Source organism: Scyliorhinus torazame, chromosome 5 (genome assembly GCF_047496885.1).
Source record: "Scyliorhinus torazame isolate Kashiwa2021f chromosome 5, sScyTor2.1, whole genome shotgun sequence".
In the NCBI taxonomy this organism is placed as follows: Eukaryota; Metazoa; Chordata; class Chondrichthyes; order Carcharhiniformes; family Scyliorhinidae; genus Scyliorhinus; species Scyliorhinus torazame.
The window spans coordinates 104764440-104779192 of NC_092711.1; the positions used below are offsets into that span (position 1 = coordinate 104764440).

Below are 14753 nucleotides of genomic sequence, written 5' to 3' on the forward strand. Positions count from 1 at the left end.
AGCTACTTGGCGTCACTGACCTTGCTTGGCTCAAGCAATTTGCGAATGTTAAAATCTAGGTTTAATGAAAGAAAATTGAAGTGTATGATCTGGATGAACCCTTAATGGGTTTCCAGCTAATTTGCACTCAAATAATGCTTAATATGCTGAATGATTTCTCATTTAACCCTTTTACCTTTATCATCTATAGCTGACTAGAAAAGCCAATTTCTATCAGGGAAATCATTTCAGTGGTGGGAGTCGAGAACTTGCTGTGTGATAGGGTCATCGAAGCAGAAATCCCGATCACTTTAAAATAAATGTCTTGGATATCCAATTGAAGGACTGGGACATACAGGGCAATCGGCTGAGATCTGCAAAATGGGATGAAGCTGAATAGCTCCACTTCAGCCAGCACTCACACAATGGGCCAAATGGCCTCTATCTATACCAAAACTTTGAGGTTTTTACTCTGATAGTTGGAGTTTGTTTCTGATGATAATAGCCTCAAAGGGACTGGAGTTTAACATTCTTGATATTGGTGAAATAAATCAGCTGTTTTAAACACGTTGTAGATTCTTGTCTTTCCCGCCTGAGTGTTTAACATCACCTGGCTGGAGCTCAGAAAGCACAATCTCACCTCATAGAATCAGAGAATTTACAGTGCAGGAGGGGGCCATTCGGCCTATCGAGTCTGTACCAGCCCTGGGAAAGAGCATCCTACTTACGCCCACACCTCCACCCTATACCCGTAACCCCACCTAACCTTTTTGGACACGAAGGGCAATTTAGCATGGCCAATCCACCTAACCTGCACATCTTTGGATGTGGGAGGAAAGTGGAGCACCCGGAGGAAACCCACGCAGACACGGGGACAACTTGCAGACTCTGCACAGGCAGTGACCCAAGCTGGGAATCGAACCCGGGTCCCTGGTGCTGTGAATCAACAGTGCTACACACTGTGCTACCGTGCTGCCCTTGCATCCAAGCTCTCGGATTGTCTGTCTTCTCTCCGGGTGAGATTCTGTTTGTCTCTTGTATTTCACTGTGACAGGGCAGAGACCTGATTGAAGGGATTCAAACATGGGAGTTCTGGGAAAGATGGGCAAGGATTTGGGAGGTGGCAACATGTTCAAAGAGTTTGGAGAGGAGGGGGAGGTTGAAGATGGGGCAGTAATTTGTAAGGATGGCAGGGTCAAGGGTTTGTTTTATTGAGGAGGGGGGATGATGGCAGATTTGAAGGACAGAGGGACAGTACCTGAAGAGAGAGAAATGTTGACAATATCCATGGACACGGTAGTTGGCTGATCAGTAGCCGAGTGGGAATAGGGTCGATGGAGCAGGAGCTGGGTCTCATGGACAAGATGAGCTCTGAGAGGGCATATGGGTAGATGGGAGAGAAACTAGAGAAAGATGTGGGTTCAATACTCATGAAAGGATGAAATTTAGACACACTTTGGTCCGGTGGGCTCATGGAAGGGAGGGAAGCAGCAGAGGCAACTGATCGGATTTACTCAATCTCAGTCACAAAGAAGCTCCACAAGCTCCTCACACTTCTTGTTGGAGGTGAGGATGGAAGAGACAGGGGAGAGAGAGAGAGAACTTCAAAAGGAACTAACTTGTGTCAGAGATATTAAAAAGTTTCAACACACTGCGTATTTAACACAAATCTAATTTATTTAACTTTTAGCCAGAATATTAGCCCCTGTAAATTGGCTGCAATTGTTATCAGCAGAAAGAGACCCAAATGAACATCGTGCAGTCCTGAATGTGAGTTATCAGCAAAATCCAATCACTGTGCGTATTTGTGGACTCGCTGGTGTGTCAGCAGGTGGGTTGAAGTGGTGAAACCCTTTCCACACTCTGAACAGGTGAACGGTCTCTCCCCAGTGTGAATTCGCTGGTGCCTCTGCAGGTCATATGACCGAGTGAACCCCTTCCCACACTCGGAGCAGGTGAATGGCCTCTCCCCAGTGTGAATTCGCTGATGTACAGTGAGGTCAGATGATTGTCTGAACCCAGTCCCGCAGTGAGAGCACCTGAACGGTCTCTCGTCAGTGTGAACACGTTGATGGCGCATCAATTCCCCAGAACTTTTATAGCACTTCCCGCAGTCTGGACATTGGAATGTTCTCTCATCAGTGTGAACTCGCTGGTGTGTCTGCAGGTCGGATGAGTCAGTGAATCCCTTCCCACACTTGGAGCAGCTGAATGGTCTCTCACCAGTGTGAACTCGCTGGTGTTTCCGCAGGTGGGCGGACTGAATGAATCCCTTCCCACACTCTGAGCAGGTGAATGGTCTCTCCCCAGTGTGAACTCGCTGGTGTGTGGACAGAGTGGATGACAGAGTGAATCCCTTCCCACACTTGGAGCAGGTGAATGGTCTCTCCCCAGTGTGAACTCGCTGGTGTGTGGACAGAGTGGATGACTGAGTGAATCTCTTCCCACACTTGGAGCAGGTGAATGGCCTCTCCCCAGTGTGAATTCGCTGGTGTGTGGACAGAGTGGATGACTCAGTGAATCCCTTCCCACACTTGGAGCAGGTGAATGGTCTCTCCCCAGTGTGACTGCGTCGATGAATTTCCAGCTGGGATGGGGAACTGAATCCTTTCCCACAGTCCGCACATTTCCACGGTTTCTCCTCCGTGTGACTGCATTTCTGTCTCATGGGGCCTGTTGACGTGTACAGTTTCTCTGCACTGTGAACAATGCTTTTTCCTTCCATGTTCAAAATCCGCTGATATTCAGGATATGATAAATTGAGGACTCAGTCAGATCCTGATGTGATGTTTGGTTTGAGTTTCCGGACTTTGAAGTCTCCCCTTCAAACACCCTGTGAAACTGATTGAAAAGAGAAAATAGGGAGTGAGAGAGAACTCACAAAAACACAAAGGCAGGTTGTGAAATTGAGCTGAATGAATCTGATCATTTGTGGGGCCAGCACTGGGAAAAAGTGACCATGAAAACTGCTGGATTGTCATAAAAACACAACTGGCCTCTTTGGGAGGAGACAGAAAGAAGTGAAAATGGATTTTGTATATCTACAAGACATTTTAAACAGAATAGATGGCAAAACAAATTCTATCTTGAGCTTCATAAACTACCCAAAGAGAAAATGTTGGAACATCTCAGCACATCTGGCAGCATCTGTCGGGGGAGATAAGAGCTAAATGTTTCGAGTCCAGATACGAACTAGGAGCAGGAGTAGGCCACCTGGCCCCTCGAGCCTGCTCCACCATTCAATGAGATCATGGCTGACCTTTTGTGGACTCAGCTCCACTTTCCGGCCCGAACACCACAACTCTTAATCCCTTTATTCTTCAAAAAACCAACTATCTTTATCTTAAAAACATTTAATGAAGGAGCCTCTACTGCTTCACTGGGCAAGGAATTCCATAGATTCACAACCTTTGGGTGAAGAAGTTCCTCTGAAACTCAGTCCTAAATCTACTTCCCCTTATTTTGAGGCTATGCCCTCTAGTTCTGCTTTCACCTGCCAGTGGAAACAACCTGCCCGCATCTATCCTATCTATTCCCTTCATAATTTCATATGTTTCTACAAGATCCCCCCTCATCCTTTTAAATTTCAATGAGTACAGTCTCAGTCTACTCAACCTCTCCTTGTAATCCAACCCCTTCAGCTCTGGGATTAACCGAGTGAATCGCCTCTGCACACCCTCCAGTGCCAGTATGTCCTTTCTCAAGTAAGGAGACCAAAACTGAACACAATACTCCAGGTGTGGCCTCACTAACACCTTATACAATTGCAGCATAACCTCCCTAGTCTTAAACTCCATCCCTCCAGCAATGAAGGACAAAATTCCATTTGCCTTCTTAATCACCTGTTGCACCTGTAAACCAACTTTTTGCGACTCATGCACTAGCACACCCAGGTCTCTCTGCACAGCAGCATGTTTTAATATTTTATCATTTAAATAATAATCCCTTTTGCTGTTATTTCTACCAAAATGGATAACCTCACATTTGTCAACATTGTATTCCATCTGCCAGACCCTAGCCCATTCACTTAGCCTATCCAAATCCCTCTGCAGACTTCCAGTATCCTCTGCACTTTTAACCCTTTGTTAGCTCGTTTCTCTCCCTACAGATGGTGCCAGACCTGCTGAGATTTTCCAGCATTTTCTCTTTGGCTTCAGATTCCAGCATCCGCAGTAATTTGTTTTTATTCATAAAACAGTAATATTGATACTGAAACTAGGCTTCCAGTGGCACAGTGATTAGCACTGTTGCCTCACAGCGCCAGGGACCCGGGTTCAATTCTGGCCTTGGTGACTGTCTGTGTGGAGTTTGCACTTTCTCCCAGTGTCTGCGTGGGTTTCCGGTGCTCAGGTTTCCTCCAACAGTTCAAAACAGGGCAGGTTAAGTGGATTGGCCTTGATAAATTGCCCCGGAGTGTCCAGGGTCAGGTTAGGTGGGGCTATGGGGTTACAGGGACAGGGTAGTGGTGTGGGCCTGGCAGGGTGCTCTTACAGAGAATCAGTGCAGACTCGATGGGCCGAATGACCTCCTTCTGCACTGGAGGAATTCTATGGTTCTAATTCTATTCCATGAATCTTTATAAAGCTCTGGTCACCACTCTTCAGGAAGCATGTGAAGGTTCTTGGAGAAGGTGCAGAGGAGATTTACCAGAATGGTTCCAGCAAAGGAGGTTGAGGGGAGATTTGATTCAGGTCCACAAGATTACGCCAGGTTTCCATCAGGTGGACAAAGAAACTCTGTTTCCATTCACTGATCGTACAAGCACTAGGGACACAGATTTTAAAGTTTTGGGTAAAACCTGGATTGAACGATATAAGATCCTGAGGGGTCTTGACAGGGTGGATGTGGCGAGGATGTTTCCTCTTGTGGGAGAATCGAGAAAAAGGGCATCACTGTGGAAAATAAGGGGTCACCCATTTCAGATGGAGATGAGGATTTTGTATTCTCTTGAGGGTTGTAAGACTTTGGAACTCGCGTCCTTAAAGGCAGTGGAAGCAGGCAGAGCTGGATAGATTTTTGATGAGCAAGGGGGTGAAAGGTTATCAGGGGTAGGCAGGAATGTGGAGTTGAGGTTAGAATGAGATCAGCCGCAATCTTATTGAATGCTGAGCAGGCTCGAGGGGCCGAGTGGCCTGTTCCTAGTTTGTATGTAAAAGGTACAGGAGATATGAGGTGATATGAGATATATGTTTTTACACAGCGAGCGGCAATGACCTGAAACTTGCTGCCTCTGAGGGAGTTTGAAAATAGACACAATGAATGATTTGATTTCGAAAGGAAATTGGATAGACATCTGAGGAAAATAAAACTGCGAGGATACAGGGAGCAGGAGAATGGGACTGACTGGATTGCTCCAGAGAGCTAGCATGGACTCAATGGGCTGAATGCCACTCTCTGTGTCATCATGTCTCTGACTCTTTTGTGTAATCTAGTTTTGTAATTTAACCACAGGGGGTTCAGATATCACTCCGGTAAATCTGTGCTACACTCCCTCCGAGGCCATTCTATCCTTCCTACATGCTTTTGCCCAGAACTGAACACAGTTCACCAGGTTTGGTCCAACCAGGGTTTGTGAATCTCGGGGCTTTTCCAGTCACACTGAGACCTGAAATCTTCCCTCATGGACAGAACAGACAAACCTTTTACCTTCCACACCCAGATGCTGCTGATATTCAGTTTCTGATGAACAGAGTGACTCTCAGAACGCGATGTGACGTTTGGTTTGTATTTCCCGTCTGTTAAACCTCCACTTCCAGTATTCTGTAAATTTACAGAACCCTCACTGTCAGTTTAGGATTGAAATTTACAACATTCTCTCCTCGCCAACTTTGATGAAATGTATTCCTGGAGGTTTGATCACATGACCTGCCCCCATCCTCCAGCCATTAATCGGTCAACACATCCATCCTTGTGACACACTGCCTTCCTCGGCCAATTGGGATGCATAAGGACTCATTACCTTACAGGACAGTGATTGACTGTCAGCCAAACAACCTTTATCCCATTTTCAATATTTTTATATCCACTGAAGAGAAATGTTCAAAGACAATTACATAAAAATCTTTCGAGAGGGTCTAGAAAGCCACTCAGTTCACACAAAATTAGAGATGGGCAATGAATGTTGGCCCAGCCAGTGACTCAGAATAAAATCAAATCCTGGAGACTCCAGTCAATCCGGGAGAGTTGGCATCTGGTCCAGGCTCACAGCACATGCGCCCTGCGGCACCTTGTCCTCTGTAAAGATGGCGGCCGGGAACTCGGGCCTGTCACCGCTCAGCTCTCACTCTGTTCGGTGCAGTTTAAGTCGGGACCATTAACATTTTCCTCAGGAGTTGAAGCCTCCACAGGGTATTTATGAAGCCTCCCGGCTCACTCCGCAGCTTCTATTGCTGCCCGGCCACCCACCGGCTCCAATCCTGAAAGTTGCTCGATTGCTTCTTTCCCTCTCCTCGCACGGTCAGCGACAACCTGAACTGCGCATGCTCCGGTCACAGCCGGACTCTGCGAATGTGCGCGGAAGTTCTGTGATGTGGATAGAGCACATTCTCAGCCGCAGCGCATGATGGGTAATAATCCCGACATTGAAATCAATATTGTTGATTCAAATTATGCTTTGCCAACCGATTATAATTGGTACCGTTGGGCCAAGGGAACAAATGTATTAAATAAATAAATACAGCAACTAAGGAGTACAGGCCCATCCACCACAGTCTGTCCTGGGTGTGACTGACAACAGACCAAACACGGACAGTGAGTTGTTCATGTGTTGGGGTCTGAGCAGGTTCAGGTGAACAGTGATTTTTGTCTTCCTGGACAGAACAGTTAAACTACCCCTCATCAATAATGTGCTGAAATTGGATCAAATGGCCTGGGCATTTAAAGTTGGAGTGTTGACCAGTGGAAAAACTGAGGAAATTCCTTTGCACACGTGAAGTGTGTGAGTGATCTACCTCCAACCTGCTCCTGAACTGCACATTAGATTAATTAATGACTAACTCATATTTATTCTCATCCAGTGGAAACACCTTCCACTTGTCTCTCATATCAAACCTTTTCATAATCTTACAGGATCAGGTCATCCTTCATTCCCCCCTTTTCCAGAGAAAAGGTTTACACCCTGTCCAATCTTTCTTGCTGGGTATAACCTGCCAGTTCAGGCATAATTTAAATATCTTTTCCTGCATCTTCTCCAGTCCTTCGAGATCCATTTTACAATATGGAGACTTTAACTAATCTGAGCAGCAAACTCACCATTGTCCCCAAATGCCTGTATGTTGCAGCATTTTAGTAATTTTACTGTTAGCTGAATGTATGATGGGACAGAAGAAGATCCAACGAGCCAGTCTGTAACTCTGTAGAACATCTATAAACTTGCCTCTTCCCCGTAATGCTAAACAATTGACTTTTTCACTCTTAACCTGTTGGCTATGTCATTAAGAATAATGTGTCAAGGGCAGCACAGTGGCACAGTGGGTTAGCCCTGCTGCCTCACGGCGCCGAGGTCCCAGGTTCGATCCCAGCTCTGGGTCACTGTCCGTGTGGACTTTGCACATTCTCCTCGTGTTTGCGTGGGTTTCGCCCCCACAACCCAAAAGGATGTGCAGGCGAGGTGGATTGGCCACGCTAACTTGTCCCTTAATTGGAAAAAATGAATTGGGTACTCTAAATTTATTTTTAAAAATATACTTAAAAAAAAGAATAATGTGTCAGAGAAAGATTGGATTTCAGCTTGGTGACACCAGGCCAGACCAAATTTTAGTTCATAGGTTTGTTGAGTTAATTTCTCCATATCATAAGATGCCACTGACGATTCCTGAACTGTCAAACCAATGGAAGGAATTTATATTTACCCTCTGTTCATCTTAAAAGTGTTGATTCTGCTGTTACTGTCACTGTTAATCACACCCAGAACTGAACCATCTTCATTCTGACAATTGGGGTGTATTTCGAATCTCTGTAACGGAGCTGGGCTAGTTTAATATCTTGTTGTTTGTGAAATAAATCAGCTTTGTTTCAAACACAGTGTCAAGTCCTTGATTTCTCTCGGGGGAAAGGAAATTAATTGATGGCCACGTGCCACCAGGCCATGCCAGTCAGAGTCTTTTAAGTCAGAGATATCTAGGTTCTTGATTAATAAGGGGCTCAGGTGTTATGGGGAGAAGGCAGGAGAATGGGGATGAGAAACGTATCAGCCATGATCGAATGGCAGAACAAACTCGATGGGCTGAATGGCCTAATTCTGCTTCTCTATCTTTTTTTTAATGAGAGGATCTCATAGAAACGTATAAAATTCTAACAGGAGTGGACAGAGTAAATTCATAAAGAATGTTCCCAATGGTGGGAGAGTCCAGAACTAGGGGGTCATAGCTTGAGGATAAGGAGTAAAACTTTTAAGACTGAGGTGAGAAGAGATTTTTTCACCCAGAGAGTGATGAGCCTGTGGAATCCATTACCACAGAAAGTCATTGAGGACAAACATTGTGCAATTTGAAGAAGGAGTTCGATATAGCTCTTGAGGCTAAAGGGATTAAAGGATATGTATGGCTCTGTGGTGCAAAGGATACTGTGTTGGACTTCTACTTAATGGCAAGTAAGGGATTCAAAGATTGTGGGATCAAATCCCACCAGAATCGACTGTTAGTGTGGTGCAGTGGTTACCACTGCTGTCTCACAGTACCAGGGACTCGGGTTCAATTTCTCCCCGTATCTGTGTGGGTTTCCGCAGGGTGCTCCGGTTTCCTTCCACAGTCTAAAGATGTGCAGGTTAAGTGGACTGGCCATGGTAAATTACCCTTCAGTGTGCAGTGGGTTAACGTGGACAAGGGCAGGGTAATCTTTCAGAGGGTTGGTGCAGACTCGATAGGCCGAATGGCCGCTTTCTGCACAGGATTCTATGAGATGGGGGGACTTGATTATCAGCCATGATCATAATGAATGGCGCAGCAGGCTCGAAGGGCCGAATGGCCTACTCCCGCTTCTATTTTCGATGTAAGTCACATGTCGGCTAGACCGTGGAAGGAGGGCAGATTTCCTTCTTTAAAAGGACATTAGTGAACCAGATGGGTTTTTACAACAATTGACAATGTTTTCATGGTCCCCATTAGACTTCTAATTCCAGATTTTTATTTAATTGAAATTTCACCATTTGCCAAAGTGGGATTCAAACCCCAGTTCCCAGAGAATTACTCAGGGCCTGGATTACTAGTCATGTGACATTACCAATATGCCATCACCTCATCGAGTGATGCAGTGTATATTACACACATTTTTAATCCAGTAATATATACGTGTACATGGTGAGCAGCCTATATAATCCTTTTCAGGCCTATTTGCCCTGCACAGGAATTAGTGAACATGAATCTGTTCATCAGCATGAATTGTCATTCAGAAGAATTGGGACGGTGTACATTAGACATAGCAGAGAGAATGGAGGGAGAGTGTGTGAGATGGAGATATACAGGTTTTGGGATGCGAAAGGAAGGAATATTCTATAGAAACGAGCACTATGTGTTGTGAATATCTATCCTGAATCGAAAGAGAAAATGCTGGAAAATCTCAGCAGGTCTTGCAGTATCTGTAGGGAGAGAAAAGAGCTCACATTTCGAGTCCAATGACTCTGTCAAAGCTTTGACAAAGAGTCATCGGACTCGAAACATTAGCTCTTTTCTCTCCCTACAGATGCTGCCAGACCTGCTGAGATTTTCCAGCATTTTCTCTTTCTTTTCAGATTCCAGCATCCACAGTAATTTGCTTTTATCCAATATCTATCCTGTCCTGACAGCAATGACTTTTGTAAACTCTTTTTAAAAATAAATTTAGAGTACCCAATTCATTTTTCCAATTAAGCATGGCCAATTGTAGAAGCCAGGTATTTCAAATACAACTAGTATAGGTAAAAGATAGCTGTTTAAGCATAAATGTTGAGCCCCAGTTTTAAATACCCATTTATACAGCATTTTTACTGAGGTCCGTTGTTCTGGCAAATGCATATTTTCAGAGTCAGTGTGACATTAAAACAGCACAGTTGCAAGATAATTTGACACTGCTTGTGCTAATTGTCAAGGCCAAGGGCTGAATACCACAGCAACATGAAGGCAGCATTGTTCACAATGCAGATAACAGCTGGGTCAGAAAAGCTAATGTTGCACATTGAAGATGGACGGGTTGCCATCAAATCAAATGTGTTTGAGTCTAACCCAAACCAATTAGGATTATATTGGGGTGTGATTAGATTACTTAAGACAGATATGAAAGTGTATAACTGAAAAGTTTCCGCCGGCCAATTAGTGTTGTCTTTTGGTGTTGTCTGTCCTTCATTTCTGTCTTTGATTCTGTCAGTCTACCAGTCTGTGTCTGTGATGTTAGTCCACTTTTGACTTTGAGTTTAGCTGAAGATTAGCTCTCTCTCTCTTTTCATGTTTCATTGCCAGACTTTGACCTTTTAAAAGTTACTTTCGAGCTGTCTGCCTCAGCAAAGAAAGATAATGTCTGTAATTCTCTGAAAGCTTCGAAATGTCTACGAATTGCCTTTTAAATGACTTTCAAATTGTAATCAAGCGACTACAAATAAAACAATTCTTTTTGGCACCTGAGAAGTTTTAACTGCAAACTTCTGCTGAGTTCCAGTATTCGCAAAGTGCTACTGATAACCAAATAGCAGAGATAATATAAATTCCTTCAATTATACACAGTCGAATAATACAAGGAATCGAACAACTTGGCATAGTCCAGAAATAGTACAAATCTTACAACTTGTCGTATTGCGCCAGGACTTGATTCATCAACAAAGCTTCCCCCAAACTTGGCGTAGTTCGACAGGTTAAGATCCTATAAATTATAGATTCTTATAATTGCCGTAGTCGGCAGGAACAATCCACCTACCCTGCACATCTTTGGGTTGTGGGGGTGAAACCGACGCAGACACGGGGAGACACGGGTGCAAACCCCACACGGACAGTGACCCAGGGCCGGAATTCGAACCCGGGTCCTCAGCGCCGTAGTTTTGTAAACTCTTTTTATGGGACAATAGAAGATTTGTATTCGGGAAATTCAGACTAAATATTGCATCAAGATCGTACAGAAGTCAGTTGATTCATCAGGACCTGAATATCATCCTTCGAATGTGGAAGGAGAAATGTTTCTCTGTTCTGAGTGAGAAAAGATTTCAAACATCAGTGTGACTGGAAAAGCACCAAGACCCACACAACACATACAGACGAGTCAGAGTTACAGTGAACTGACTGTGGAAACCGGGTTTGAATCCTACTTACGCAGGTGATGGAATTTAAACTCAATAAAATATCTGGAATTAAAAGTCTCTGAAACCAGCTGGTTCACGAATGTACCTTAGGGAGGGAAATCTGCCGTCCTTACCCAGTCTGGCCTACATGCGACTCCAGACCCATAGCAATGTGGTTGACTCTAACCAGCCCTCAAGGGCAATGAGGGATGGGTAATAAATGCTGGCACAGCCTGCGACGCCCACGTCCAATGAATTTTTTAAAAATTGTTTCATTAATTGTAACTCAATTAATGATCACTACTTATTTAATCATCTGGACAGACATATAGCTAATTAATACAGTAAATTTTAATGAATACATTTGGTTAATACCAGATACACTGGTAACACTGAGTAGTACTACACTCGGTATGCTTCACCCGGTGTCTGTCTCTACGTATTTACATTGTTTATTTATCGTATGTCCTAGATTTTTTCATGTATGGAACAATCGTTGGGATGGTCTCCACCTGAACCGAGCTGGGACCAGTGTTCTGGCGAAAAGAGTAAATAGGGTGGTCAATAGGACTTTAAACTAAAGTTTGGGGGGGGAAGGGAAAGTCAGGGAACCAAGAGGTGAAGTAATAAGCGGGAAGCGTAGCTGCTTAGGAATACAAAAAAACACGAAAAGACAAAACTTAGGAGAGGTTACGATAGTCCCCATCCCACAAAATATGACAGTGTATGGAAAGGCTCAGTAAACCAAGGTCCACCACACAAAGAAAACAAAAAGGGACGGTCAATAGACAATTAAAGGCGCTACATTTAAATGCGCGCAGTGAACGGAACAACATAGATGAGCTTGTGGCCCAGATTGTGACTGGCAGGTATGATGTGGTAGGCATCACAGAGATGTGGTTGCAGGGGGTTCAGGGCTGGCATTTCAACATCCAGGGATCCACAACCTATCGAAAAGACAGAGAGGTGGGCAGAGGGGGCAGGGTTGCCTTGTTAATTAGGAATGAAATTAAATCAATAGCACTAAACGACATAGGGTCAGATGATGTGGAGTCTGTGTGGGTAGAGTTGAGGAACCACAAAGGCAAAAAAAACATAATGGGAGTTATGTACAGGTCTCCTAACAGTGGTCAGGACCAGGGGCACAAAATGCACCACAAAATAGAAAGTGCATGTCAGAAAGGCAAGGTCACAGTGATCATGGGGGTCTTCAATATGCAGGTGGACTGGGTAAATAATGCTGCCAGTGGACCCAAGGAAAGGGAATTCATTGAATGTTGACAGGAGGGCTTTTTGGAACAGTTTGTGATGGAGCCCACGAGGGAACAGGCCATTCTGGACTTAGTGTTATGTAATGAGCCAGACTTGATTAAAGATCTTAAAGTAAGGGAGCACTTAGGAGGCAGTGATCATAATACGGTAGAATTCAATCTCCAATTTGAAAGAAAGAAGGTGGAATCAGATGTCAAGGTGTTACAGTTAAATAAAGGTAACTACAGGGGCATGAGGGAGGAACTGACGAAAATGGACTGGGAGCAGAGCCTAGTGGGAAAGACAGTAGAAAAGCAATGGCAGGTGTTTCTGGGAGTAATTGAGGACACAGTACAGAGGTTCATCCCAAAGAAAATAAAGGTTATCAGAGGGGGGATTAGGCAGCCATGGCTGACAAAGGAAGTTAGGGAATTCATCAAAGCAAAAGAGAAAGCCTATAATGTGGCAAAGAGTAGTAGGAAGTCAGAAGATTGGGAAGGCTACAAAAACAAACAGAGGATAACAAAGAGAGAAATAAGGAAAGAGAGGATCAAATATGAAGGTAGGCTAGCCAGTAACATTAGGAATGATAGTAAAAGTTTCTTTAAATACATTAAAAACAAACGGGAAAGATCATAACTAATGCCTCCACGATTTCTTCAGCTATCTCCTTTAGAACTCTAGGATGTAGCCCATCTGGGCCCAGAGATTTATCAATTTTTAGACCTCTTAGTTTCTCTAGCACTTTCTCCTTTGTGATGGCTACGATATTCAACTCTGCCCCCTGACTCTCCTGAATTGTTGGGATATTACTCATGTCTTCTACTGTGAAGACTGACGCAAAGTACTTATTTAGTTCCTCAGCTATTTCCTTGTCTCCCATCACGAGATTACCAGTGTCATTTTGGAGCGGCCCAATGTCTACTTTTGCCTCCAGTTTGGTTTTAATGTATTTAAAGAAACTTTTACTATCATTCCTAATGTTACTGGCTAGCCTACCTTCATATTTGATCCTCTCCTTATTTCTCTCTTTGTTATCCTGTTTGTTTTGTAGCCTTCTCAATCTTCTGACTTTCCACTACTCTTTGCCACATTATAGGCTCTCTTTTTTGCTTTGATGCATTCCCCAACTTCCTTTGTCAGCCATGGCTGCCTAATCCCCCCTCTGATAACCTTTCTTTTCTTTGGGATGAACCTCTGTACTGTGTCCTCAATTACTCCCAGAAACTCCTGCCATTGCTGTTCTACTGTCTTTCCCACTTGGCTCTGCTCCCAGTCCATTTTCATCAGTTCCTCCCTCATGCCCCTGTAGTTACCTTTATTTAACCTTAACACCTTGACATCTGATTCTACCTTCTTTCTTTCAAATTGGAGATTGAATTCTACCATATTATGATCACTGCCTCCTAAGTGTTCCCTTACTTTAAGATCTTTAATCAAGTCTGGCTCATTACATAACACTAAGTCCAGAATGGCCTGTTCCCTCGTGGGCTCCATCACAACTTGTTCCAAAAAGCCCTCCGGTAAACATTCAATGAATTCCCTTTCCTTGGGTCCACTGGCAGCATTATTTACCCAGTCCACCTGCATATTGAAGTCCCCCATGATCACTGTGACCTTGCCTTTCTGACATGCACTTTCTATTTCGTGGTGCATTTTGTGCCCATGGTCCTGACCACTGTTAGTAGGCCTGACATAACTCCCATTATGTTTTTTTTGCCTTTGTGGTTCCTCAACTCTACCCACACAGACTCCACATCATCTGACCCTATGTCGTTTAGTGCTATTGATTTAATTTCATTCCTAATTAACAAGGCAACCCTGCCCCCTCTGCTCACCACTCTGTCTTTTCGATAGGTTGTGAATCCCTGGATGTTTAAATGCCAGTCCTGAAACCCCTGCAACCACATCTCTGTGATGCCTACCACATCATACCTGCCAATCACAATCTGGGCCACAAGCTTATCTACCTTGTTCCGTACATTGCGCGCATTTAAATATAGCATCTTTAATTCTCTATTGACCGTCCTTTTTTGTTTTCTTAGTGTGGTGGACCTTGGTTTACTGAGCCTTTCCATACACTGTGTCATATTTTGTGAGATGGGGACTATCGTAACCTCTCCTGAGTTCTGTCTTTTCGTGCTTTTTTGTATTCCTAAGCAGCTATGCTTCCCACTGATTACTTCACCTCTTGGTTCCCTGACTTTCCCTTCCCCCCAATCTCTAGTTTAAAGTCCTATTGACCACCCTATTTACTCTTTTCGCCAGAACACTGGTTCTAGCT

General features: G+C 44.1%; 1 protein-coding gene and 1 long non-coding RNA gene across 10 annotated transcripts in view; one reads left to right on the forward strand and one right to left on the reverse strand.

Annotated features, from left to right (window-relative positions):
* Nucleotides 1-14753, forward strand: part of LOC140419326 (uncharacterized) — a 304049-nt gene that overhangs the window by 251151 nt on the left and 38145 nt on the right. The window lies entirely within an intron of this gene.
* LOC140419321 (uncharacterized) overlaps nt 1-14753 on the reverse strand; it is a 76911-nt gene that overhangs the window by 60489 nt on the left and 1669 nt on the right. For 3 of the 9 annotated variants that reach the window (XR_011945699.1, XM_072503162.1, XM_072503168.1), the window contains exon 2: nt 5626-5739. The exons of 1 other annotated variant lie outside the window; for it this stretch is intronic. Coding sequence is in view for 4 of the 8 variants with exons in the window: in XM_072503169.1 (XP_072359270.1) it covers nt 1772-2704 (933 nt within the window). In the remaining 4 variants the exon portion in view is untranslated. Of the gene's footprint in view, nt 1-1637; nt 2821-5618; nt 6479-14753 lie in introns of those variants that run through there. 5 more of the 9 variants (XM_072503172.1, XM_072503173.1, XM_072503169.1 and 2 more) reach the window with 4 other exon arrangements.